At 51.6% G+C, this 24,910-nt stretch overlaps 1 protein-coding gene across 6 annotated transcripts in view; it reads left to right on the forward strand.

Moving 5' to 3' along the window:
- CHD6 (chromodomain helicase DNA binding protein 6) overlaps positions 1-24,910 on the forward strand; it is a 170,489-nt gene that overhangs the window by 39,197 nt on the left and 106,382 nt on the right. Inside the window, exon 2 of one of the 6 annotated variants that reach the window (XM_075900737.1) lies at positions 14,209-14,264. The exons of the other annotated variants lie outside the window; for them this stretch is intronic. Within the exon in view, the coding sequence (XP_075756852.1) occupies positions 14,238-14,264 (27 nt within the window). The 5' untranslated portion in view covers positions 14,209-14,237. The remainder of the gene's footprint in view (positions 1-14,208; positions 14,265-24,910) is intronic. 6 annotated transcript variants of the gene reach the window in all.

Here is a 24,910-nt window from a genome sequence, read left to right on the forward strand (position 1 = left end):
TTCCCTATCACCTTGCCACTTTCCAGGTGTTTACAGATGATTTCCTTAATTACTTGCTCCATTATCTTCCCTGGCACCAAAGTTAAACTGACTGGTCTGTAGTTTCATGGGTGGTTCTTATTTCCCTTTTTATAGATGGGCACTATATTTGCCCTTTTCCAGTCCTCTGGAATCTCTCCTGTCTTCCATGATTTTTCCAAAGATGATAGCTAAAGGCTCAGATACTTCTTCTATCATCTCCTTGAATATTCTAGGGTGCATTTCATCAGGTCCTGGTGACTTGCAGACATCTCACTTTTCTAGGTAATTTTTAACTTGTTCTTTTTTTATTTTAACTTCTAACCCTACCCCGTTCCCACTAGCATTCACTATGGTAGGCATTCCTTCATCAGACTTCTTGATAAAGACCAAAACAAAGAAGTCATTAAGCACCTCTGCCATTTCCATGTTTCCTGTTAGTTTCTCCCTCCTCACTGAGCAGTGGTCCTACTCTGTCCTTGGTCGTCGTCTTGCTTCTAATATATTTATAGAATGTCGTCTTGTTTCCCTTTATGCCTGTAGCTAGTTTGAACTCATTTTGTGCCTTTGCCTTTCTAATCTTGCCCCTGCATTCCTGTTTTGTTTATCTGTATTCATCTTTTGTAATTTGTCCTAGTTTCCATTTTTTATGACTCCTTGCACGATCTTAAAAAAATCTCCTGGTTAAGCCAAGGGGGTCTTTTGCCATATTTTCTATCTTTCCTTCGCAGTGGAATAGCTTGCTTTTGGGCCTTTAATAATGTCCCTTTGAAAAACTGCCAACTCTCTTCAGTTGTTTTTCCCCTCAGTCTTGCCTCCCATGGGACCTTACCTATCATCTCTCTGAGCTTACCCAAAATCTGCCTTCCTGAAATCCATTGTCTCTGTTTTGCTGTTCTCCCTTCTCCCATACCTTAGAATCATGAACTCTATGATTTCATGGTCACTTTCACCCAAGCTGCCTTCCACTTTCAAATTCTCAAGTAATTCCTCCCTATTTGTTAAAATAAAATCTAGAACAGTTTTCCCCCTAGTAACTTTTTCAACCTTCTGAAATAAGTTTTCTTCAGTGCAGTCCAAGAACTTATTGGATAGTCTGTGCCCCGCTGTGTTATTTTCCCAACACATATTGGGATAGTTGAAGTCCCCCATCACCACCAAATCCTGCACTTTGGATGATTTTGTTAGTTTAAAAAAAGCCTCATCCACCTCTTCTACCTGGGTAGGTGGCCTGTAGTAGACCCCTAGCATGGCATCACCCTTCTTTTTTTTTTACCCCTTTTAGCCCTAACCCAGAGACTCTCAACATGTCTGTCTCCTACGTCCACCTCCACCTCCGTCCAAGTGTGTACATGTTTAATGTATAAGGCAACACCTCTTCCCGTTTTTCCCTGCCTGTCCTTCCTGAGTAAGCTGTACCCTTCTATACCAGTATTCCAATCGTGTGTCTCATCCCACTAAGTCTCTGTGATGTCAACTATGTCATAGTTGTATTTATTTGTTAGCACTTCCAGTTCTTCCTGCTTATTACCCATACTTCTTGCATTTGTATATAGGCGTCTAAAATACTGATTTGATTTTGCCTCCCAGTTCTGCCTTGTCCCTCCTTTCTCTTTGCTATTATAGCCCACACTCCCTTCCATTTCCGACCCATCTCCCAAGTCTCCATGTTCTTCACTTACCCGTGAATTTTGGTCACCTGCCCTCTTGGGCAGCTGTGAGTCGGTCTGGCTACGCTCCAGAAAATGTTCTGTTTCTCAGTTTAAAAATAATTTAATTCTCCTGTGAGCAGGTACCTTTTCCAACCTAGTCTAAAGCCAAGTGCCTCTGCTGGGAAGAGACATGAATTCACCTTCTTTCTGGAGTCGGGTGCTATTAGGCAGAAGGGGACATCACGCTCAAGGTGCTCAGCCCTTAGATCTTTTCCCCTGGAGAGCTGCTTCCACCTCCCTTGTAAGCCAGCTGGTTTGCAAGCTGCATGTACCAAAGACTCTGCAGGACCCACTGCATTTCCTCCCACAGCGCATGGAGTCTTCGCTGTGAGCATGAAGCAAGCTGCTGGAATTGTTCTCTCCAATATCATGCCACAGCAGACTTTTCTCAGTCGAGGGGACTTCCTTGATGAAGAGCAATGGGGCTGGTTCTGCCTGGAGTCATTCCCCTGGCTTAAGAGAGATCCAGATATTTCAGCCTAAGTCCCCCCAACTGCTGTTGATGACACAGCATTTCTGTTTGCTGGGATCAGATGTGGTGCACATGGCTTTCCCTTGGCATGCAGGACAGAGCCTTGCACCCTTCTGTAATTGTATCCATAGCCAGTGGTGGGAAATTTCTGTGGGTTGCAACCCATCTTTGGTGGGAAGCGTGTGATAACCAGCCCTTTCACAGCCCTTGGAAGGGGTAACTGTTACCTTTGGGGTGACACACGCTGCACGAAAGATCTACCACAGCAAATTTTAGAGCCTGGGTCAGCTGACTGTGACCTCAGACTGACGAACAGCTCTGTCCCCTCACGTGGGAGTGCCTGTTGTACTTCCTTGCTGCGGGGGTATGCAAGGTCGGTTTGAATTGGACTCATCATGAAGCATGGAAGTCAAAACAAGAACATAAAACCCAACTAATATGTAACTTAACAAAGCAAATGTCTCATCATATGATTCAGAAGTCTTATGGGCTGCACTTCAGTCAGGACCCCTCACCCAGCCCAGTCGGGCTTCCTTTGTTCTTCAGGTGCTGTGTATAACCTGGGTGGGGAGCGAGGGGAGTAATCGAGGGTGTCTCTTATAGTTCTTTATCTTCTGAGCCTCAGTGTCTCCTTTGAGAATTCTCTCCAAAGTCTGTGTGGACAGGAACCTCCCAGCTGTATTTGTCAAGATGTAGATTTTCACCCACATCTTCCTTCCTGCCAAAGAATGACTACTTAAGCACCACCCTCTTTCCACCAGGAAGTAGCCCCAAAGGGTCTTCTGTGACTGCCCCCATCACAGTGGGATACATGCTTCAAAATAAGATCTACAGATCCAGCAGTGTGACATTAAAATTGATTGGATACATGAGGTATTTTGTCTCCAGCATCTTTGAGTTATGCATATTTGTATCCATAAGAGATTTCTTAGGGCCTGGGAACAGTCACACAGGCTATGGAACTTCCCCACAGACCTTCCTAGAGCAGATCTTGTTGAAAAGCAGCCAAACTTGATTTAAAAATGACCAGTGATGGAGAATCCACCACAGCCCTTGGTAAACTTGTTCCAGTGGTTAATTGTCCTCAAGCTGTGGTTCCCATCGAAGCTGTCTAGCTTCAATTTCCAATCTTTGACTCTTGTTGGATCTTTCTCTGCTAGATGGAGGGGTCCCTTTTAAATATTTGTTCCCCACGTAGTTTGGCCTGTGATCCATTCAGCCCTTAATTTTCTCTTTAAACTCTAAACCGACGCTGGGGGCATGTTTTCTAATCCATTAGTCATTCCTGTGGTTTTCCCTTCAGTTTATCATCCTGCTTCTTAAATTGTGGACACAGTATCCAGCTGCGGTCACATTAGTGCCATATATAGAGGTTAAAATTACTTCCCTGTTCTTACTCCAGATTCCCTTATTTATGCATCCCAGGATCATGCTGGCTCTCTTGGCCACCGCGTCACAATGTGAGATCATGTTCAGCTGGTTATTTACCACCGACTCCTAAATCTTTTTCAGAGTCCATGCTTCCCAGGAGTGTCCCCCATTATGCATGTATTTCCCACATCAGTGTTGGGCAACCATAGCCCCTCGGACTTCTCTGTGTGGCCCACAACCCTATTTTGTTTACTGTTGGCCATGTGCAGGGTTGCCAGATTCCTCTGGTTTCCATCCATGTAGCTTTTTTCCTACCAGTATGACTTAAGTGACACACACTTAAAGCAAGGGCACAGGAAATGAGGTGCATGTTGATTGCACTCAACAGTGACTGTAAAAGCCATATGCTCCCTTTTCATCCAATCAGAGTGCTGCTACTGTTCAGTTAGCACACAATGCAAATTCTAGATACTCAAATGCAATTAGTAAACATACCCTATCATGGGAGATGGTCTTGGTTGTTACAGTCTTGCTACCCACTGAGATGGTGGAAGGCCACTCATATAGTCCACTCACTAGCCGAGGTTGCCCATAGCTGGCCTGCATTCTTTGCCTCTTTGATAATATGCATTTACAATTAACCATATTCAAAAACATTGTTTGCTTGTGCTCAGTTTGCCAAGTGACTCAGATCAGTCTGAATCTGTGACTTGTCCTCTTCATTATTTGCCACTCCCCCAATTTTTAGGTCTGCAGACTTTATCGGTGATGCATTTGTTTGCTTCCAAGTCATTGGTTTTTAAATAAAAGGCAATATATCCTAAAGACCGATCATTCCTTTATTGGGAAGGTTCTTAAAGGGCCATTTCTGTAGTTCTGTGTGTGTTAGCATTTGCCTGGGGCAAAACTAGGCAAGCAGCAGGGGCTTACCTGGCGCATATGCTCTTCTTTCTCATTGCAGACCATTCCATGTAGCTACCTGGTATAACACGGGGTCTGTCATCCAGTTTGGACACCGCAATTCCCTTGCTGATATTTTGCCCTCTCAAGGTTTCTCTGTTCTGGAGATTGCCATCTCGTGATTTGTTCCTCTTCTGACAGTCATTTTCTGCTTATGTCTTTCCCCTGGGGTTTCGGTTCCCATCCAGTATCTGCTGCAAGAGGGGAGATTCCCTCCCCCCATTTAACCAACTTTTTACTAGCACATGCATTCTTAAGTGTACCTGGGCCTCTGGCATTGCACATGCAGATGACTGTGCTGGATGGTTATTTACCAGGTATATCTCTGGTTGGCTGCACACGTGAGATCTGTGTTGGCATTTGTAAATATGGTAATCTGAGTCACAACAGCGTCTGTGTTAGGGCTTTGTGACTACAGAATTCCTTGAGTTGCTGGGAGTGTGAGCATTGTTTCAAAGGAGCAAGGAAAAGGAATCTCTCAGCAGTAGAGCAGAGATGTCAGAAATAAACTAAGGCATCTCCTAAAGCACCTATTGTTTCTGGGTTTCCTGTTTATTCTGGGAACTAGGGAGACATGTTGTTCAGAAGTAGATGTACGTGGATCTTGTGTGCACACATGTACATCCATATGTGTGTTTGGAACCACTCAAACTGCCATGAGGGCTCAAGTGGAAAAAATGGGAAATACGAGCTTCCACTTGTAGGGATGGGTCATGTTTTCAGGCCAGTAATACACCCTAGGAGGCAGGATTCATTCTAGGCTGCACCAGCTTTGTGCATTGGTAGCTGGTTGGCACTAGGGTCTTGCAGGCTGACAGCAGTGCCGTGAAACACAAGTTACTTAAGGTTAAAAAGACACACAACCTTGAGAATGGAGCTTAAAACACCTCATTTGTGACAGTGGCAATAAAGCTGACCAAAACAACCTAGTTTACGTGGGATGCACTGTCAAGAATATGTTCATCTCTACACGAAAACCATAAGCTCACTTAGAAAATTGGGTTGTCTTCTTTGAGATTAGAGTCTCTTGAATATGCAGATACTTAATTAGTGTGGAAATAGCTCATTTAAATGGGGATCTCAGTATAGTTGCATGCCAGCATGGAGTTACTCTCAAGGAGAGTTTAACAAAAGGGTATCCGCCCATGAGGTGACCATGGGACAGAGGCCCTGGGGCAATAGGAAATATGAGTCGCAGGAAAAAAGGCAGATGTGAAGATGGTTCATATGTTCTGCATGCTCCAGAGGTCCTTTTGCCCCCACCCTAAGCAACGGTGCACTCTTTAATTTTTATGTCCATATGCAGAATTAATTTTGTGTGCACCAATAAGGAGATGTGCAACACATCACCTCCATATTGGTGCACATAACTCATTCTGCACATGACCGATTGGGCATGGGGTGGGGTCAAGGATTTGGAATCTGGAGGGAGGCTCAGAATTGAATGGGATGAGGGCTCTGGGGTGGGGTGCTGGCTCTAGGATGGGGTTAGAGCTGTTGGGTTTGGGATGCAGGAGGAGGCTCCCCTGCCCTCTCACTGCAGTAGCTCCAGGTCAGGTGAGAGGTGCCTCTGCCTGCCATGGCAGCTCCTGTGACACTGGGTTGGGCTGGAGGAGGGGCACCTCCTGCTTATGGCAGGTTTCTAGTGCTGGGGATGGCAGGGGGAGATCTTTGAGAGAAGGTGCCTTTCTCCACGTGCAGAAGTCCCGAGGGAACCCTACTTGGGCATATTTATAACACATCCAGTTAAATCATTTGATACATCCCAGGATGGGTAAAAATCAATGATTTTAAAAAATAATTAAAAATCACATTTTAAAAAAAATTTAAGGGGTATTTTTAAGTAAGTTATTTGAAATTGACAACATATGTCAAGACCATAAACTTATTAAAATCTATTAAAATTAACTATAAACAATGAGCAGTGTTTGCTGTCAAGTTTTAAACGGCCAACTGTCTCAACTCATGGAAATCACTCGCTAAGGATCTGGATGCGGAGTTGTTTGAAGTTTTTCACCACTTACTTCACAGTTCCATCTCAGTCACTTTAAAAACTCAGACGTGGCCTTTCTAAGGTACAGTGGCAAGAAGTGGTATGGGACCATATTTTCAGATCAATGGCACATTTCTGGGAACATAGAGAACTCAGACCTGTGTTCCCTAGTCTCTCTGTCAAGCTCTCACATATCCCTTGGAAAAACTCGATCTCAACTGAAAAAGCCTGCCTTGTTACAACAGGATCCGTTGTGGTCACAGGTGGTTTAACTTTCCATCTTTACCGTTGGGGCTGCCTGAACTTCCTGTCCTGCCTCTGAAGCGCAGGAAGAAACCACATTTGGTTGTGGCCTTCTCTCTCATCCTGATGGTGAATGGATGCACTCTGGAGGATGTCGCTGTGACTGAGCGGATGCATCACTTACCCAACTGCTGATTCATTGTTTGGACCTGTGAGAAGCCATAGATCAGAAGAAGTTCAATGAGTACATGAAATTCAAGTACAGTACATTCAAAGTTAAACCAATTGGGAGTTGGAAAAAAGCAGGAGAGCTTGTGTTTTCCTTCTCCAATCTACCGATTTAAAAACTGGGTGGGAGAGGTTGAAATCTACTCTTTCTAACATCTCCAAGGACATGGTGACCACCCCAAAAATATCAATTCACCAAATAAAAATGTTACTTTTAATGAATACATTTTTAAAGGCAAAACATTTAACTTATTTTCTTGTGCACCCAATACGTTTAACGTAGTTTTTATTTAATTAACATAAGTAAAATGCTGTCTTTGTGTATTTTAATTGAATTTGGATTTCCACCTAAAATGATACAAATTAAAAGTAAAAAATTTGATCTGTTACAGAAGAAATAAATCATTTTCATTATATAAAAATATAAATTCAGAGTCTTGATAAAGGTAAGTTGTTACATAATTTGTTAAATAAAGGTGTGTATCTATAGTCTTCCTGCTTTAGCAAAAAGTCACATCAAATTTAGCATAAATGCTATATTTTGTTAACCATCAATGTTGGATTTGTATCAACCACTGGAAATCGATCCTTTAAGAAAAGAATTGAATAAGTACACGAAAACATAATCTAAAATCAAAGTTTCTGCTTGCTGATTTTTAAGTTATGATTTAAATACCTTTGATTCCAGCCCAAGGTAGCCTCCACTTACACACGTTCTTAATGGCAGTAAGTAATTATTACCCAGTTCTCAAATGTTCAGATTAGCAAACTGTATATAGGGCAGTGCCTCACGTTTCTTTCTCGACTGAGTATTTAACACAGGCCTCTAAAACTGCATGACAGTGTGTTTAATGCAAAGTTCACGTAGCCACAGCACCATCTGAGCAGGGACCTGGAGCTGCTTCTGGCTTCAGCCTGCAGACTTTTTTTGGGGGGGGGGCAGGGGGGGTTGAGGCCTGGTTAGTTGTGGATTTATTCGGGAGGCCAGGCATGCTCTACAGCACAATTTAAGTAGGGTTGCCAGATGGTTTCTGAAAAAATACCTAACCCCCCCCCCCCCCCCCCAAAGACTCTGAGTTAAGCAAAGCAAAAAAAACCCAAGAAACCAGTGTGGCCCCTTTAAGAAATGCTTTTGAGGCTTTTTGGCCCTAACTGGCTGCCAGCAGCTGCCCACCATCTTGCCTCCCTGCACCAGGCCACACAGCTCCCCTGTGGAAGCCGGTAAGCACCTGGGATTTTTGTCTCCTGGCTGGGGAAAAATCGGAAAATACTGGCCATTTTAGGCGTCTGGTATCTTCTGGATTTTTTACTGGACGGGAGGTGAAAATGCTGTTCTGCTGGTGTAAGGAGGGTGCCAACCAGCAGGGGAGGCTGTGGTGCATGGGCGAGGCATATCTCTGAACGTTAAAAAATATGTTTAGATGGAGCTGTCTACGCTGCCCCTTCTCGTGCAAGAAATAAATGGTAAATTTTCTGAGTGGAGAGCGGTAGCTAGTGGGGTCCCCCAAGGGTCTGTCTTGGGACCTATATTATTCAACTTATTTATAAATGATCTAGAGAAAGGGGTAAACAACGAGTTGGCAAAATTTGCAGATGACCAAATGGCTCAAGAGAGTTAAGACCAAAGCAGACGGTGAAGAGCTTCAAAAAGATCTCACCAAACTAAGTGATTGTGCAACAAAATGCAAATGAACTTTTATGTGGATAAATGTAAAGTAATGCACATTGGAAAAAATAATCCCAACTAGACATACAATATGATGGGGACTAATTTAGCTACAACTGCTCAAGAGAGATCTTGGAGTCATTATGGACAGTTCTCTGAAAACATCCACTCAATGTGCAGCGGCAGTCAAAAAAGCAGATAGAATGTTAGGAGTCTTTTTTTAAGAAAGGGGACAGAGTAAGACAGAAAATATCTTATTGCCTCTCTATAAAACCATAGGACACTCACATCTTGAATACTGCGTACAGATGTAGTCGTCTCATCTCAAAAAAGATATATTGGTATTGGAAAAGGTTCAGAAAAGGGCAACTAGAATGATGAAGTGTTTGGAATGGGTCTCCTATGAAGAGAGATTAAAAAGACTTGAACTTTGCATCTTAGAATAGAGGAGACTGGGGGAGATATGGTAGAGGTCTATTAAAATCATGACTGCTGTGGAAAATGTGAATAAGGAAAAGTTATTTACTTATTCCCACAATATAAGAACTAGGGGTCACCAAAATGGAATGAATAGGCAGCAGGTTTAAAACAAACAAAAGGAAGTTTTTCTTCACTCAGTGCATAGTCAATCTGTGGAACTCCTTGCCAGAGGATGTGGTGAAGGCTAGGACTTTAACAGGGTTCAAAAAAGAGCTAGATAGACTCATGGAGGTTAGGTCCATCAATAGCTATTAGCTGGGATGGGTAGGAATGGTGTCCCTAGTCTCTGTTTCTCTGGAGGTGGATGGCGGGGGAGGGATCTTGTGATGATTACTTGTTGTGTTCTCTCCCTCTGGGGCACCTGGTATTGGCCACTGTTGGCAGACAGGATACTGGGCTGGGTAGACCTTTGGTCTGACCCAGTGTAGCTGTTCTTATGTTGGTGTATGTAACTTTATTCCTTTAAACAATTCTAACTCTCACCCTTTCTTTCTTTTTATAAATAAACCTTTTCAAGTTAAGAGTCCCAAACATTTTCAGCTGCAGAGCCCCTAGGCCTATAGGTTTTGCGAATTTGACAGAGCCTTTAATATATGATTTTTAATTTGGTAGGTCCCCAAATATAGACAAAGTTTTGGAATTATATTTAGTTCTTGTGTATTTCTTATAAATCCCCCCTCCCTCCAAGAAGATGATCAGAAAATTAGTAACAAACTAGCAGGGCCAGACAACTGTCATTCATATTTTCTCACAGAGCCCCATGACCCGTCCTGGGGAGCCCCAGGGCTCCACAGATCACACTTTGGGAAACCCTGGTCTAAAGGATTAGCCATTAGCATGATTTTTGGGTGCAGTCTGAATTCTAAATTGACCTGGCAATGTCGCTGCTCCTTTGAGATCAGAAGAACCTTTTTATTTGGCGAGCTGGGGTTTCACAACCTCCCGTCTGGGCATGCAGTGCAGTTTGGCACTGCACTGCTTTAACAGCTACATCCGTGCTTGCTCTCTGTGCTGGTACTTCCCTACCCTGGAGGACATGGTGCTTAGTCATGCTCAGAGAAAGTGCAGTCACTTAAAGGCGCAATGCAAACAGCTATGAGCACTCTGTGCACGGGCAGATGTGTTACTCGTGTGTTAGAGGAGGGGAGAGCTGCAAGCAATCCCTGTGTTCAGATTGCCTAACATTTTCCATTATGAAGGACTCTTGCAGTGTATGTTCATCTTGCTGTTGTTCTCTGCTGAACACAAAATGCCAGCTGCAAAAAGGCCCTTAGGCTACAAAAATGCCAGGATAATTAATGACATCACTTCACGTGTACTGGCATAACTCTTATTTCAGACCAAGAGGAGCAGCTAGGTTATATCAGTGTAGCTATGCTAGTAATTTTCTCCATGTAGAACCTCCACAAATCCCATTACATTCTGTTCAGCTTTTGCTGCGGTATAAACTGTTCGTCAGAATCACCAAACACGGGAGGACCCTTCTGCAGCTTGGGCCTATGCTGTCTCTGTGCACGAGCAGCTAGAACGGCTCTGGGAATGGCATTTCCTCCCCTGTACCTGTCAGAGGCCCCACTTGCTCGTTCCCTTCCTCTGGGCACTGGGCCCTACTCCTCACAATTCTCTCCCTCTAGTTCAACAGGTTCCCTGGCCACCAGCTAGCGTGGCTCATAGGCTGCTGCGATGCTGAAGGTTTGGGGTTTTAACATTATTTTCCAAAATAAATGTTTCACTGCTCCTAATTCAGCATCCATGACTGCGGCAGCCATTTGCCAATGGGCGACTTGTCCGTGACAAACGTCTATGTACGTGTGGGATTAGGGCAGGGGTGACCAGCCTGTTACAGACGAAGAGCCAAAATAGTGGTGTATGCAGCGCAAAGAGCAAAAAGTTGTTGAGCAAGAAGGAAAAAGGGCCCAGCCACAGGCATTGCCCTTTTAAGGTGGCCATTTTGAAGTCTGCACTGGTGTCCCGTGCAGACAGAAATGCGCTGCCTCTTTCAGAGCTGCGGGAGCTGCCATTTTTTTCTTTGAAGAGCCACATGCAGCTCGCGAGCCACGGGTTGGCCACCCCTGCATTAGGGGCTGTCAGGGCTGCTCCCCACTCTGGCACTCTGAGTGCAGAAGGTGGGGGCCCACAAGAGAGCTTCAAAAACCTTGTGTCTCCAGGTGCTGGTTACCAAAACTTCCCAGATTCACGAATTCCCTGGCTCTGAGACAGACAAACAAACACACATACAAGCTGCCACCATCAGTGATTTTATCCCTACAACTGGGGTGAACACTTGAACCCAACCTCAGGGACACCCCTAGCCCCTTTGCCCCAAGCTGCAGTCTCTGGTAACTGACCCCTCGCTGTGAGGCCTGCAGACACACACAGACGGACGGACCTTCCAGGACACAAGAATCAAATCAGCACCTTACAAAAAGTGATTTTTATTACAAAACAAAGGATAAACTGGATAAAGCATCCTTGGCGGCTAGATGTTATAGGGCAACCACGGAAAACAAATTAAAACAGAGAAAAGACTCTGGGCACAATGCGAGATGGTAAATGGGGAGGGGAGGCAGAGATTCACACAGAGCACTTCAAACCAAACTACAAAATAAAGAGAAAATACCCTGAACACGCCGAGATTCACTTTTTTCCTTTTTACTTCCAATTTTCTCTTTGTTCAGTCCACTTCCATGCCCCGGAATCATAGAACCATAGAACTGGAAGAGACCTCAGAAGGTCATCAAGTCCAGCCCCCTGCTCTAGGCAGGACCAATCCCAACTAAATCAACCCCGCCAGGGCTTTGTCAAGTCGAGACTTAAACACCTCTAGGGATGGAGACTCCACTACTTCCCTAGGGAACCCATTCCAGTGCTTCACCACCTCCCTAGGGAACCCATCCCAGTGCTTCACCACCCTCCTAGTGAAATAGTTTTCCCTAATATCCAACCTGGACCTCTCCTACCGCAGCTGGAGACCATTGCTCCTTGTTCTGCCATCTGTCACCACTGAGAACAGCCTCTCCCCATCCTCTTTGGAACCTCCTTTTAGGAAGTTGAAGGCTGCTCTCAAATCCCCCCTCACTCTTCGCTTCTGCAGACTAAACAGGCCCAACTCCCTCCGTCTCTCCTCGTAAGTCACATGCTCCAGCCCCTGAATCATTTTGGTTGCCCTCCACTGGACCCTCTCCAATGCGTCCACATCCTTTTTGTAGTGGGGGGCCCAGAACTGGACATGATACTCCAGATGCAGCCTCACCAAAGCCGAATAAAGGGGAATGATGACATCTCTGGATCTGCTGGCAATGCTCCTCTTAATGCAACCTAATGTGCCATTAGCCTTCTTGGCTACAAGGGCATCCTGTTGACTCATATCCAGCTTCTCATCCACTGTAACCCCCAGGTTCCTCGGAGGCATCTTGACTGGGTTTAAATCATTCTGTGTCTCTGTGACGGCGCGTTGGGGGTCCCCTGTCTCCTGCAGCCCCGAAATGGCACAAACAGACTGCACCAGCCGGTGGAATAGAGGAAGTTTATTGCCTCTCCAAGATACAGCACAGATGTAATCTGGTTACAGAGCTGGGCTAGGATGCCTCAGGCCCCCTTGAGATGGGGGGAGACTAGGCCCCTAAACTCCAGCCCCTTTCCCTAGGCTGTCTCCTCCATGCTCCCAGCCAGCAACTAACTAACCCTCTTCCAGCCCTGCCCCCCAGCCAGGGCAGCATTCCCCCTTCCTTTGTTCCTCTCCATGGGGGTTATCTGGTTCAACAGGTTTGGCATCACCTTTGCATAGTGAGGTTTTCCCTGCTGGGTCTTGCTCCAGACAGCAGAGGTCACCACAGCCCAGCAAGTACCCCCACTACGTCACAGTCTCAGCTCCTAGTTTTTCTCGTCTACCCAAAGAAAGCAGGCAGGGAAGCTACGGCCAATTCAAATTTCAACCCTCCATCTCAATTGGTTCTCCCGGCCCCCTGGCCAACACCTTTGCTAGCTACCCTTAGTCACCAGGTATTGGTCCACACTCCTGTCCGTTACAGGGGCGGAAAGAGGAAAAGGCAAGCTCTGTTCAATAATGGAATGATTTTCCAAAGGGTGGCTACAAATACACACAGAAGAATGAAGGGGAGGAAGGCCTGTCGAAACGGGGTGGGGAAGAGGTTTCTCGGTGGTTTGTGACTCTCGCTTATCCCTCCCCCCCAATACTTTCCATGTTGTTTTTCTCATTGACCAGGTTTGTAGTTGTTCTTCCTTTCCAGTGAAGTTGGTGCGGATGGCATCTGTCTCTGGTTCACTCTGTGGGTAATGCCCTGGGCCCTATGGCAGGGGTGGGTAGATACTGGCCTGCGGGCTGGATCTAGTCTGCCGGGGTTAGCCCATGGCGAGCCCCCCCACTGCTGTGTTTACCTGCATCTCCCCAGGTACAGGGGCTCGTGGATCGCTGCTCCCAGCCAGTGGGAGCTGGAATCGCCCACCTGTGGAGGTGCAGGTAAATATAGCTGGGGCTGACCCTGGCGATCTGCTGCCGTTTTATTGCCCACCGTGCCTTATGGTAACTGAGAAGGTGTCTGTGCTCACTTGCTCTCCTTCTCCTGGCTTTGAGCATCTGAGCAGAAGGCCAATTTCACACACTGCACTGCCCTGCCATCCCTGGAGGTGTGATTTGAAACTGATGTTCGTTAAACTGTTGCCTGTCTGCACACAGGGCTGTCAGCTTAGCTTGCTTCGGTAGGTTTACAGGCACACGCTCAAGTGAGGAACCAGCATCCAACCCATAGCAGAGTTTGCAGTGTTTGACTGTAGAACGTGAGTGTGTGTGCGTGGGGGGTGGGGAGGCAAGGCCTGGCAAGTGGTGACTATTGTGGTATCTGTGCCAGCTTGGTGGATTCCTGTTTATCAGGAGATGTAGGTGCCAGAGATTCTTCCTCTCGCCCTGCTAACAGTCTTCCTGTGCGGCTGACGTCTGTCCTGCCGGTTGACTGGCATTCCTGCTGTCAGGCGGGAGGGCGTTCTTCTAGGCACTAATGCTTCACCCACCTTTACTGTGAGTGTCTGTCTGTGTTGTGTCTTGCAGAATTAACATTCACCCTCCAGTTGGTGATAATGAAAATACAGAGGAAAGAAAAGCAGGTTTGTGACCCCCCTCGCTGTCGCCTAAATCAGTCAGTGCCGTGTCGTGTGAGAGTGGTAGCTGCAGCAGGGCCTCCTGCAGCCTGTGCGTGTTGTGTGGTGGTGGTGGTGGTTGTGGGGGGATGCATTTCCAGGTTTCAGCAAGAGCCACAGAACTGGGCTTTGCAATGTCACTGAACCTTGGCGCGCACAGATCTCTGCTTCAGGCAAGGCTATTTGCTAAAGACACTCTTATGCTGGAACCCAGGCTACCACGCTTGTCTGGCTCCACAACCCCGGGAGTTAGAAGAATGGGAGCGTTGCTACCAGAAGTGCTAATGACTCCTGGCTGGAAGTTGAGATGGGTTGTGGCCGGGGGCATGTTCAGAAATAGCGCTGGCCCACCAACCCTCCCAGCCTGGGCTCTGTGGGCGGCATCGGGCACTGCAGGGCAAAGGGAACCAGCGAATCTGCCACTTGAGGAGACGTGTGAGCTGCTAGCCATGGTCTCTGCTATTTGCACAGGGAAAAGCGCCCTGGGCTTTGGGATAAAGGGACAGACCCTGCTCAGTCTACGGAGACGCTGCCTTTGGCATGACAGGGTTCGGAGGGTGTAACACAAGCCGGTCTGCCCTTCACAGCTTGGTGTCCATGTGACTTTTAAAGGCAGACAATGGGAGTGAGTATCTAACAATGGGCTGCATCTCTAAACGGGAGGGGAAGCCTTTCTCAGCCTGCTGAGACGCAAAGTCCACAGGGCAGCGGCTGACCTCTTTCTGGGGCCTGCTCTTCTTGACAAAGAAAGTGCAGCTGAAGCCGTCTCTTCTGGCTTCGCTGCTCCTAGTGCTCTTCTCAGGACAGCTCAGCCCACATCCTAGATCAGAGGGGGAAACCTTTTTCAGGTTTGGGGCCGCTGACCCACAGAGACTCGGTCAGGGAGTGCACACAACTGAGAAGCAAAACCAAACCAAGCCCAACCCGTACCGACCTGGCCCCCAAGTGAGAAGGAGAAAACCCCTCTCTCAGATGTGGCCCTAAACTGAGAAGCAGGGGGAAAAAAGCGCTCACCTCACTCCCCTCAAACTGCAGCCCAGGCCTGGGCAAAATACAGTCCGCAGGCCGTCTCTGGCTCGCCAAGCCACTGGATCCAGCCCATAGATGTAGCGGGGAGCTCTATGCAGGTGCCCTGCTTGCCATGCCTCACCCACACCCCAGACGCTGGCCAACGGGAGCTGCCTGTTTGAATAACAGGCAGCCACAAAGCACTACGCCCCCTCCCCTCTAGGGCTCATAGTGACTCTCACATGCACCTGGCCCTGCAGCCTGTGTGGTCGCGGGGTAGGCTCCTTGCCTGCCTGAGAAACATGCTTGGCTGCTGGCCAGGAGTCATTCGGGTAAGTGTCCTGGACATAGCCTGCTTCTGGCACTCCAGCTCCTCCCTTCCCCAACCCTCCCCCCTACTCCTGCTTCCTACCCCACATAACCCAAACCACCCTCCCACCCGATCCATTTATGTGAGAGTTCTCAGTGGTCAGAAACCTGCAGCCCCTCATTTGTCCACTCAGCCACTTCTCTGAATTAAAATTACTTTAAATCATCTGATGAGTAGTTGGCCAGTCCAGCGTCCCAGGTCACAACTGGCTCCTGTATCCAAACTCCATCCCAGACCCCATTCTCCCTCCTGCACCCCAATCCCTTACCCCCAAGCTCCCTTCTGCACCGCACCTCCTCCATTAATATCATGGGAGAGTGCAGCTCTTGGCCAATTTCCAAAATCTTGGAGCGCCCCCCCCCCCCCCACCATCAAAAATGTTTGCACACCCTTGCTCCAGCCCTGTGGAAGGGAAGGGGGGAAGTGCCCAGGCTCAGGGTTTACCCCCAGGGCTGGATTAAGCCTTGAGACCTGGAGCTAGTAGATTTTGTGGGGTTCTGTTTAGGCTCTGGGGAGGAGCAAAAAATGAGGGGTTCAGTGTGCGGGAGGAGGCTGCCAGAGATTGGGGGTATGGGTGAGGGTGGAGGACCAGGCTGGGGGTGGAGATTGGTGTTCCCTCTAACATTTTTCATGCATGTACAGAATAAATGTTATATGCACGGAGACACAGGCAGATATGCACCACTAGTAGAAACACAGACTGCTGGCTGTGGACACTGCTAACCAATTGGGGGTTTTTGAATCTTTTCATGGTGGCTGCTCAAACACTCAGCTTGTAGGGACCACTGGTGGGGATGCAGGGTCCGGCCGGGGGGGAGGTGAGGGAGCAGGCTGGACGGCGGGGTCTGCCCGGGAGGGAGGTGCGGGAGGCGGCTGGACGGCGGGGTCTGGCCGGGAGGGAGGTGCGGGAGGCGGCTGGACGGCGGGGTCTGGCCGGGAGGGAGGTGCGGGAGCAGGCTGGACGGCGGGGTCTGGCCGGGAGGGAGGTGCGGGAGCAGGCTGGACGGCGGGGTCTGCCCGGGAGGGAGGTGCGGGAGCAGGCTGGACGGCGGGGTCTGGCCGGGAGGGAGGTGCGGGAGCAGGCTGGACGGCGGGGTCTGGCCGGGAGGGAGGTGCGGGAGGCGGCTGGACGGCGGGGTCTGGCCGGGAGGGAGGTGCGGGAGCAGGCTGGACGGCGGGGTCTGGCCGGGAGGGAGGTGCGGGAGCAGGCTGGACGGCGGGGTCTGGCCGGGAGGGAGGTGCGGGAGCAGGCTGGACGGCGGGGTCTGGCCGGGAGGGAGGTGCGGGAGGCGGCTGGACGGCGGGGTCTGGCCGGGAGGGAGGTGCGGGAGCAGGCTGGACGGCGGGGTCTGGCCGGGAGGGAGGTGCGGGAGGCGGCTGGACGGCGGGGTCTGGCCGGGAGGGAGGTGCGGGAGCAGGCTGGACGGCGGGGTCTGCCCGGGAGGGAGGTGCGGGAGGCGGCTGGACGGCGGGGTCTGGCCGGGAGGGAGGTGCGGGAGCAGGCTGGACGGCGGGGTCTGCCCGGGAGGGAGGTGCGGGAGGCGGCTGGACGGCGGGGTCTGCCCGGGAGGGAGGTGCGGGAGGCGGCTGGACGGCGGGGTCTGGCCGGGAGGGAGGTGCGGGAGCAGGCTGGACGGCGGGGTCTGCCCGGGAGGGAGGTGCGGGAGCAGGCTGGACGGCGGGGTCTGCCCGGGAGGGAGGTGCGGGAGCTGGGTAAGGGTGTGGGGACTGGGTGGAAAGGGGTAGGGATCCGGGTGCCTACCTGGTTTAGCTCCTGGGGTGGAGAGGGCACTGGTGTCTTCGTGGCTCTGCGTGTTGCAGGGAAGTGCTCCCTTTAGGCACTGCCATTGGCCAGGAATCAATGACGGGGGATCGCTGTACTCTGTGGCCGTGCCTGGCCTGGCCTGGCCTGGCCTGGCCTGGAGTGCTAGGCTGGTGGGCTGCCTTCTCAAGAGCTTTCCCTGCTGCCCAGCCAGCCCCTGCACCCTCATCTGCCCAAATCATTCATGGACAGAAGCCATTTCTGCCTGTTAGTAAAGGTCTAGAGCCAGGTGTGGCTGTGGTCAGCATGGCTTGGGGCTGTCTGGGCCTGGCCTCTGTTTCCCTGCAGTCAGCTGCTTCGGTGAGTAGCCCGAAATGCCTTCAGGTTTCTACCGGGCTGGGCACTGAGGCTGCGGAGAAGTCCCTGCGCAGGGCTTGGGGCTGAGTGACTTGGATGAAAGAGCAAAAGTATTGGCTGTGCCAGTCCCGTTCCCCCACCTCCCAACGTAGAAGGGTCAGCGCTGGTGTGAACGCTGCTCTCTTCTCCCTGGCCGGCCGCCGGAGCTGGAACGCTGCCAGCCGTGGACCGCACTCCCACCAGTAGAGGCTTGTTGGTGTGCCGTGCCCAGGGCAGCCTTCTGGTTGCAGGATCTGGAGGGGATGTGCTACTCCCAGAGTTTTAACTGTCCTGCTTCCGCTTCTGCACATCTCCCCCACCCATACCTGTTAGCCCCGCTGCCCTCTCGGGGGAGGAGGGGTGAATGAGAGAGGCTAGTCCCAGCGTGGAGGCGCACTCACGTTGCAGGCTCTGGGTGAGGAGATGCCGCTCTCTCCCGTTGGAGATGGATTCACTAGCTGCCTGCTTCGCTCGGAGAGCCCATCCCAAAAGACCTCGCTGGCCAGGGCATGTGAAAAGCCTGCTGTGGTATAAACACTCTGATTGCGTTCTGTACATTTAGCAGAAGCATTGGTTGTTCCTTGCTTTCCGCTACAATTCTTTTCTCCTTGGGGAGTCAGATTTTGTCATCCTGGTGCATCCCGCCTGCTGTGGTGGAGGCTAGGAATGCCAGGCCTGGCTTAAACCCCGTTCTCACTAGTTATATTACTACGGCCAGGTCTGTACTACGCGGGAAGGTTGGCTTAAAGTACGTGGCTAGCATAGCTGGAGTCAACCTGCCTTAAGCTGAACTTTGGCACCCTTCCCACAGCGGGAGGTTGAGGGGAGAAACATCCTGTTGACTTCCCTTCTTCCCCTGACTGCGAGCATCCATCTTCCCACAAGTCTAGGGGCAGCCTAAGTGGTCTGATACCTGTGGCTCTTTTGTTGGGTCAGCAAAGGGCTGTGTTTGTCGCTTTCCTTCTCTGGTAAGGCATGAGAAATGGATTTGTCAGCAGGTGTGAGTTACCGTTGAAATCTATCGCTTTTTCCATGTGATTTGTGGGGTGCCTGACCTGGAGGCCCCTGTCCTTCTGGTGTGGTGTGGGGGGGGGGGGGGGCTTACAATCTGATCTATGGGTGTTACTGCTCTGGGTGGGGAACAGATTTATTTGCTAGGTGTAAGTCTCCGGCAGCTAGGTTGCTCTTCATCCCCTGGTGGTTTCTTCATGGGCAGTGTGCATGGCAGTCTGTGCTCTGCTTTCCCTAGCAAGGGTGGGAAACTGTTTTTGGGTCGGGGCCACTGACCCACAGAAAAGGAGCCACACACAAGTGAGCAAAGCAACCCAACCAAACCAAAAACTCTTCATGGGCATGGCCCCCAACTGATAAGCAGGGGGGAAAAAAGAGACACTCACCTTATTCATGCAACTCGGGGCGCCAGGGTTCCCATCAGGCTCCAGCCCCATGGGGGAGGGTGCCAAAGCTCAGGGCTTTCCCCCACGGTGGCTTAACTCAGAGCGCTAAGCAGCCTAGGCTCTGGGGGAGGGGTGCAGGGTCTGGATGGGTCGTAGGGTGCGGGAGCAGATTGCAAGTATAGAGTCTGGGTGGGATGTAGGTGCAGGAGTGGAGTGGGGGTGCTGGGTCTGGGCGAGAGAGAGACCACAGGAGCAGGGTTGGGGTGCAGCATCAAGGCAGGGTGCAGGAGGGGTCTGGGTGGGCTGGGGAGCGCAGGAGCGGGTTGGGGCGGGGGGTCTGGCCGGGAGGGGGAGCGGGCTGGGGCGGGGGGGTCTGGCCGGGAGGGGGAGCACAGGAGCGGGCTGGGGCGGGGGGTCTGGCCAAGAGGGGGAGCGGGCTGGGGCGGGGGGTCTGGCCGGGAAGGGGAGCGCGGGAGCGGGCTGGGGCGGGGGGTCTGGCCAAGAGGGGGAGCGGGCTGGGGCGGGGGGGTCTGGCCGGGAGGGGGAGCGCAGGAGCGGGCTGGGGCGGGGGGTCTTGCCAAGAGGGGGAGCGGGCTGGGGCGGGGGGGTCTGGCCGGGAGGGGGAGCGCGGGAGCGGGCTGGGGCGGGGGGTCTGGCCAAGTGGGGGAGCGGGCTGGGGCGGGGGGTCTGGCCGGGAAGGGGAGCGCGGGAGCGGGCTGGGGCAGGGGGTCTTGCCAAGAGGGGGAGCGGGCTGGGGCGGGGGGGTCTGGCCGGGAGGGGGAGCGCGGGAGCGGGCTGGGGCGGGGGGTCTGGCCAAGTGGGGGAGCGGGCTGGGGCGGGGGGTCTGGCCGGGAAGGGGAGCGCGGGAGCGGGCTGGGGCGGGGGGTCTGGCCAAGAGGGGGAGCGGGCTGGGGCAGGGGGTCTGGCCGGGAGGGGGAGCGGGCTGGGGCTGGGGCAGGGGCTCTGGCCGGGAGGGGGAGCGGGCTGGGGCGGGGGGTCTGGGTGAGAGGGTTCCTTTTTGCCAAGTCCCGACTGCCTGGATGGCTTTAGAACTGAAGAGCTCACGCAAATCGGGGTACGCCCTGGAGCCTCGCACCCCTTTCCTGTAGCTAGGGAAATGACCTCCATTGGGAGCCTGTGCTCAGGTGCGTCCGGATTTTCAGCGCTCCAGACAGCGTTCCTTGCCCATCCGGAGGGAGCGGTCCTGTTGCTTCTGCCCGGCCTTGAGCGTTGCACTCCATCCCAGAACTGGACATGCCAGAGCTGAGACTTGCCAGCTGGTGGATTTGGGCTGCGCCATAGTGGGTAACGTGTCCTGAACAAGCTGATGTAAAGATGCCTTTGTGCGGTGAGCACGGTGAAGGGGCCACAGCTCCATATGTGACCACGCGCCTGAGCCTGGAGACGTTTGTCAAGCACCACGGAAGGGAGCACACAAGTCTCCTTTTAGGACCCCACAAAAGTGGCGGGTGGAATAATCCTACCAATTAGACCTAATGTAGATTTTGTAGTTTCCTAATTTTTGGTTCATTGATTTCCAGTCCTAGGGCGCCAGCTGCTGCCTCCGGCCTCGGGCCGCTCCTGCCTAAACATTACTGGCATCTCTGCATTCCAAGAGCCCCTACGCACACTTATCTGTGGTGCTTTGCTAAATACCAAGGGGACAGGCGCCTTTGAAATACCATTGGCAGATGGATGGGGACATGGCCTGCAGCTTTTCTTCCTAGTTTGTTCACTGCTGCCTTTAGGTGCTCCCACCCAGCCCCCGCTGCCTGGTCTCTGTCCTGCCAAACACACTGTAGTAGTAGAGACACAAGCCTCTGTGTTCCCCTGTGTGCAGAGCGGGGTAAGGGATGCACAGCAGTGACCTCCTAGCCGCTCTTGTGCGGTGAGACCAACCTTCTGTCTGCGAGAGCTGCCCTGCGCCCTGGACTTCCAGCATGTGCGCTTTCTCCATGTGTTTAATTACAGGTGCTGCATGCTGAGGGGCCATCCCTAGCCCTTCCACTTGGCTTGAGCCTATATCTCGCTGGTGAGATGCAGCGAGGCCTTGATGCGGCTGGAGCCTCATAAGAACCTAAGAACAGCCATAGTAGGTCATACTAATGGTCCATCTAACTTGGGCTCTGTCTACACGGGCGCGATCTTGCGCCAGAAGTATGCAAATGAGGCTAAGCGTGAAATATCGCCGAGCCTCATTTGCATATCTAATGAGCCACCATTTTTGTGGAAGAGGCTCTTGCGCCAGGAGTGGTCTGCACTGCCCCTGTTGCGCAATGTCGCTACGCTGATTATTTTCAGGAATAACGGCCTTGCGCAAGGGGGGTTTCTTGCGCAAGAAGGGGCAGTGTAGACACTCCTTCTGGCGCAAGAGCCTCTTCCGCAAAATGGCGGCTCATTAGATATGCAAATGAGGCTCGGCGATATTCCACACTTAGCTTCATTTGCATACTTCTGGCACGAGATCGCGCCAGTGTAGACAGAGCCCTGGTGTCTTGTCTCCCAACAGTGGCCAGTGCGGGGTGCTTCAGATGAAATGAACAGAACAGACAGTCATCGAGGGACCCATCCCACCCATCAGCCATTCCAGCTTCTGGAGGGTCACCCAGAGCATCCCTGACCATCTAGGCTAGTAGCCGCTGGTGGATTTGTCCTCCATGATCTGTGGGAACTCCCCAGGGGGCTCCTTGCGCAGGACTGGTGGTGTCCGTCTGTCTCCAGGCTGCCAGTCACTGGAGTGCTCCATCTCCTCACCATGAGTTGGCAGGATGTGCTGGCCCATTTTTGTGGCAGCGAAGTCCTATCCACTGTTCTCTTCTGGTGTCACTTCCATGCTGTTGAATGGACACAGGGCTTGCTTGAGTATCTGACTGGGCTCCTGAGGCTAAGGAAGGGGCCTTTGTGGGAGCACTCGCTGCTGAGGGAGTCCAAAGGCCCAGGGCCCAGTGGTGGCTCTGGGGCCAGCCGACCTCGCCATACAAGGAGCTGAGAGGAGTGGGCCAAGCTTGCAGTCAGAGGCAGCTGCCTCTGTGTTAGTAAAGATGCTTTTATTTCTGGAGCTGAAAACAGACAGATTCATTCCTGGTGTAACTCTGTCGAACTTTGTAGAGTTGCATCATAGATTAGCTAAAGCAATTGCTTCACAGCTGCTTATACTGTGTAGGCGCGCAGAGAACTCTAGTTACGGGTCTGCAGAGACTCCTCTCTGGTGGTAGCGTAGCTACCTCTGGGTGTGTCTAGACTACATGCCTCCTTCGACGGAGGCATGTAGATTAGCCAGATCGGAAGAGGGAAATGAAGCCGCGATTAAAATAATCGCGGCTTCATTTAAATTTAAATGGCTGCCCCGATCTGCCGATCAGCTGTTTGTCGGCAGATCGGGGCAGTCTGGACGCGATGCGCCGACAAAGAAGCCTTTCTTCATCAGCACAGGTAAACCTGGTTTCACGAGGCTTACCTGTGCCGATGAAGAAAGGCTTCTTTGTCGGCGCATCGCATCCAGACTGCCCCGATCTGCCGACAAACAGCTGATCGGCAGATCGGGGCAGCCATTTAAATTTAAATGAAGCCGCGATTATTTTAATCGCGGCTTCATTTCCCTCTTCCGATCTGGCTAATCTACATGCCTCTGTCGAAGGAGGCATGTAGTCTAGACACACCCTCTGGGTGTAAGAGTGTCTGTTTCACATGACTCAGCAGTGGAAGGGGAGGGGCTGGGACAGGAAGTGAAGATGAGTGTCCAATTGAAGCTGGAAGGGGAATGAGGGGATGCAGCAAGTCAGGTGTGTGAATCCTTCCATCTCCGAGCAGAGGCGTAGTGCGGGGGGGGGGGCAATTGCGAGGGCGCCGGGCCGCGGTGAGAGCGAGCGCACGCTGCGCAAGCTCACCTGGCATGGGTGGCGACACTGTCGAGTTATATGGCCGTCCCTCAGCCCTGGGCCGTCCCTGCCGTGCGCAGCGTTCAGGCGGCTTCCCCTTGCCCACGAACGCTGTGCACAGCAGGGACAGGACCGGGGGGGGGAGGGACAACCATAGAACTCGCCGCCCGTGCCAGCATTCAGTCGGCTCCCCCTTGCCTGCACACGCTGTGCAGCATCTCCAGGTGACGGGGGGGAGGGAGGAACACACGCCCAGGCGTGACGTGACATCACTGCCCAGGACTTTAAAAGTGTTCGGTGCCGCGTGGTGCCGGCTTAGCTTCCTGTTCGGAGTCCAGGGACTTTTGGGGCCTGAGCGCAGACTCCGGCCCCACAAAGTGGAAGGCAGAAGGTACGGTATGGCAGGGCAGGGGAAAAACTAGGGGGAAGGGGTGAGAGAGGAAGGGGCTTGTGTGGAGGGGGGGAGGAGCTTGTGCGGAGGTGGAAGGGAGAGGGAAGATACAAATGTCGGGGCCAAGTTCAGACAATGAGGGAAAGGGCAGGAGGGGAGGTGTCAGTGGGAGGGGGGACAGGGTGATGCTGCGAGAGGAGAGGGGAAGGGCATTAGGCTCTAGAGGGGGGAGGGGGAGGTGCTGGGAGAAGGCTTGAAAGAAGGGGTGGGCATGAGAAAGATGGGGATGGAGCAAGGCATGTGTGGGCACGGGCATGAGGGGAATGGGGGCAGAGAGTGGTGAGGGGGTGGGCATCAGGGAAAAAGAGAGCAAAGGGGGCAGGGACAGTGAGGGAAGAGGGAGGCACCAGGAGGGTGCAGGTGCCAGGGGATTCTGGGGTGAAGCAGAAGGGCAGACACCTGCAGGGGAGGGACCAGCACCAGAGGAGAGAGGCAGGACAGGTGTGTAGAGGGAGGCGTTAGAAGAGGGGATGAGGAGGGGTAGCTCACCTGATCAGAGTGGGGCTACTGGAGGAGTGGGCACAGGAGGGAGTGAAGGGCTGGTGGAGGGGGGCAGGTTGCAGGACAGCTGAGGGCAGTGAGAAGGGCAGGAGTCAGGACAGCAGAGGAGGGTGAGGAATTGGGGGGCAGCAGGCACCAGGGGAGATGATGGAGCAAGGAGAGGAAACATGGCAGCAGAGAGAAAAGGTAAAGATTTAAAAATATTTATTAATAGCTTGGCATGCTGCCCATGGCCAGTTTGTTTGCGCCCAGCAGTGCAGTTTGGGTTTATGTGGGGATCAATACGTGGCCGGCGAGTGGGAGCCAAAACAAAAAAGTAGTCAGTGTAATGATCTTCTGTTGCGATGCCGTTTAGTAGTTAAATTCTTGGACTGTCATTGCTCATGAAAAGTGCTGTCACATGGGTAGAAGTCGGGTAAATGTTGCATTTTATTAACATCAGCAGAGCTGACTTAAATGGGGCCTGTGTGTTGTGTAGTCTTGCCTTAATCTTTGTATTCATGCCTGTCCGTGTGAGAGAAGCTATTTGTATATATTTGCCTGCATATGCAACCACGCTTAAGTTGAGGCCCTCGGCATGTTCTGTAAGTATCAGTGTGGCCCCTGGGGCTTCCAAAGTTGAGTTGCCCTAGCTCAGGCATGTCCAAAGTCCGGCCCGCGGGCCAATTGCGGCCCGTGTTCCGGTTTAATACGGCCCCCCAGGTAATTTGGCAATATCTATCTTTTATGGCCCCCAACGAATCCATATGTATTGAGATGAATACATTGTAAAATCTCAGTTAATGTCAGTTGGTCTAAATCAGTTATAAATATATTTGGACACAACATGTATACTTGGTGTTATGTTCCT

The sequence above is a fragment of the Pelodiscus sinensis genome, chromosome 18 (assembly GCF_049634645.1).
Source record: "Pelodiscus sinensis isolate JC-2024 chromosome 18, ASM4963464v1, whole genome shotgun sequence".
NCBI classification, from domain to species: Eukaryota; Metazoa; Chordata; order Testudines; family Trionychidae; genus Pelodiscus; species Pelodiscus sinensis.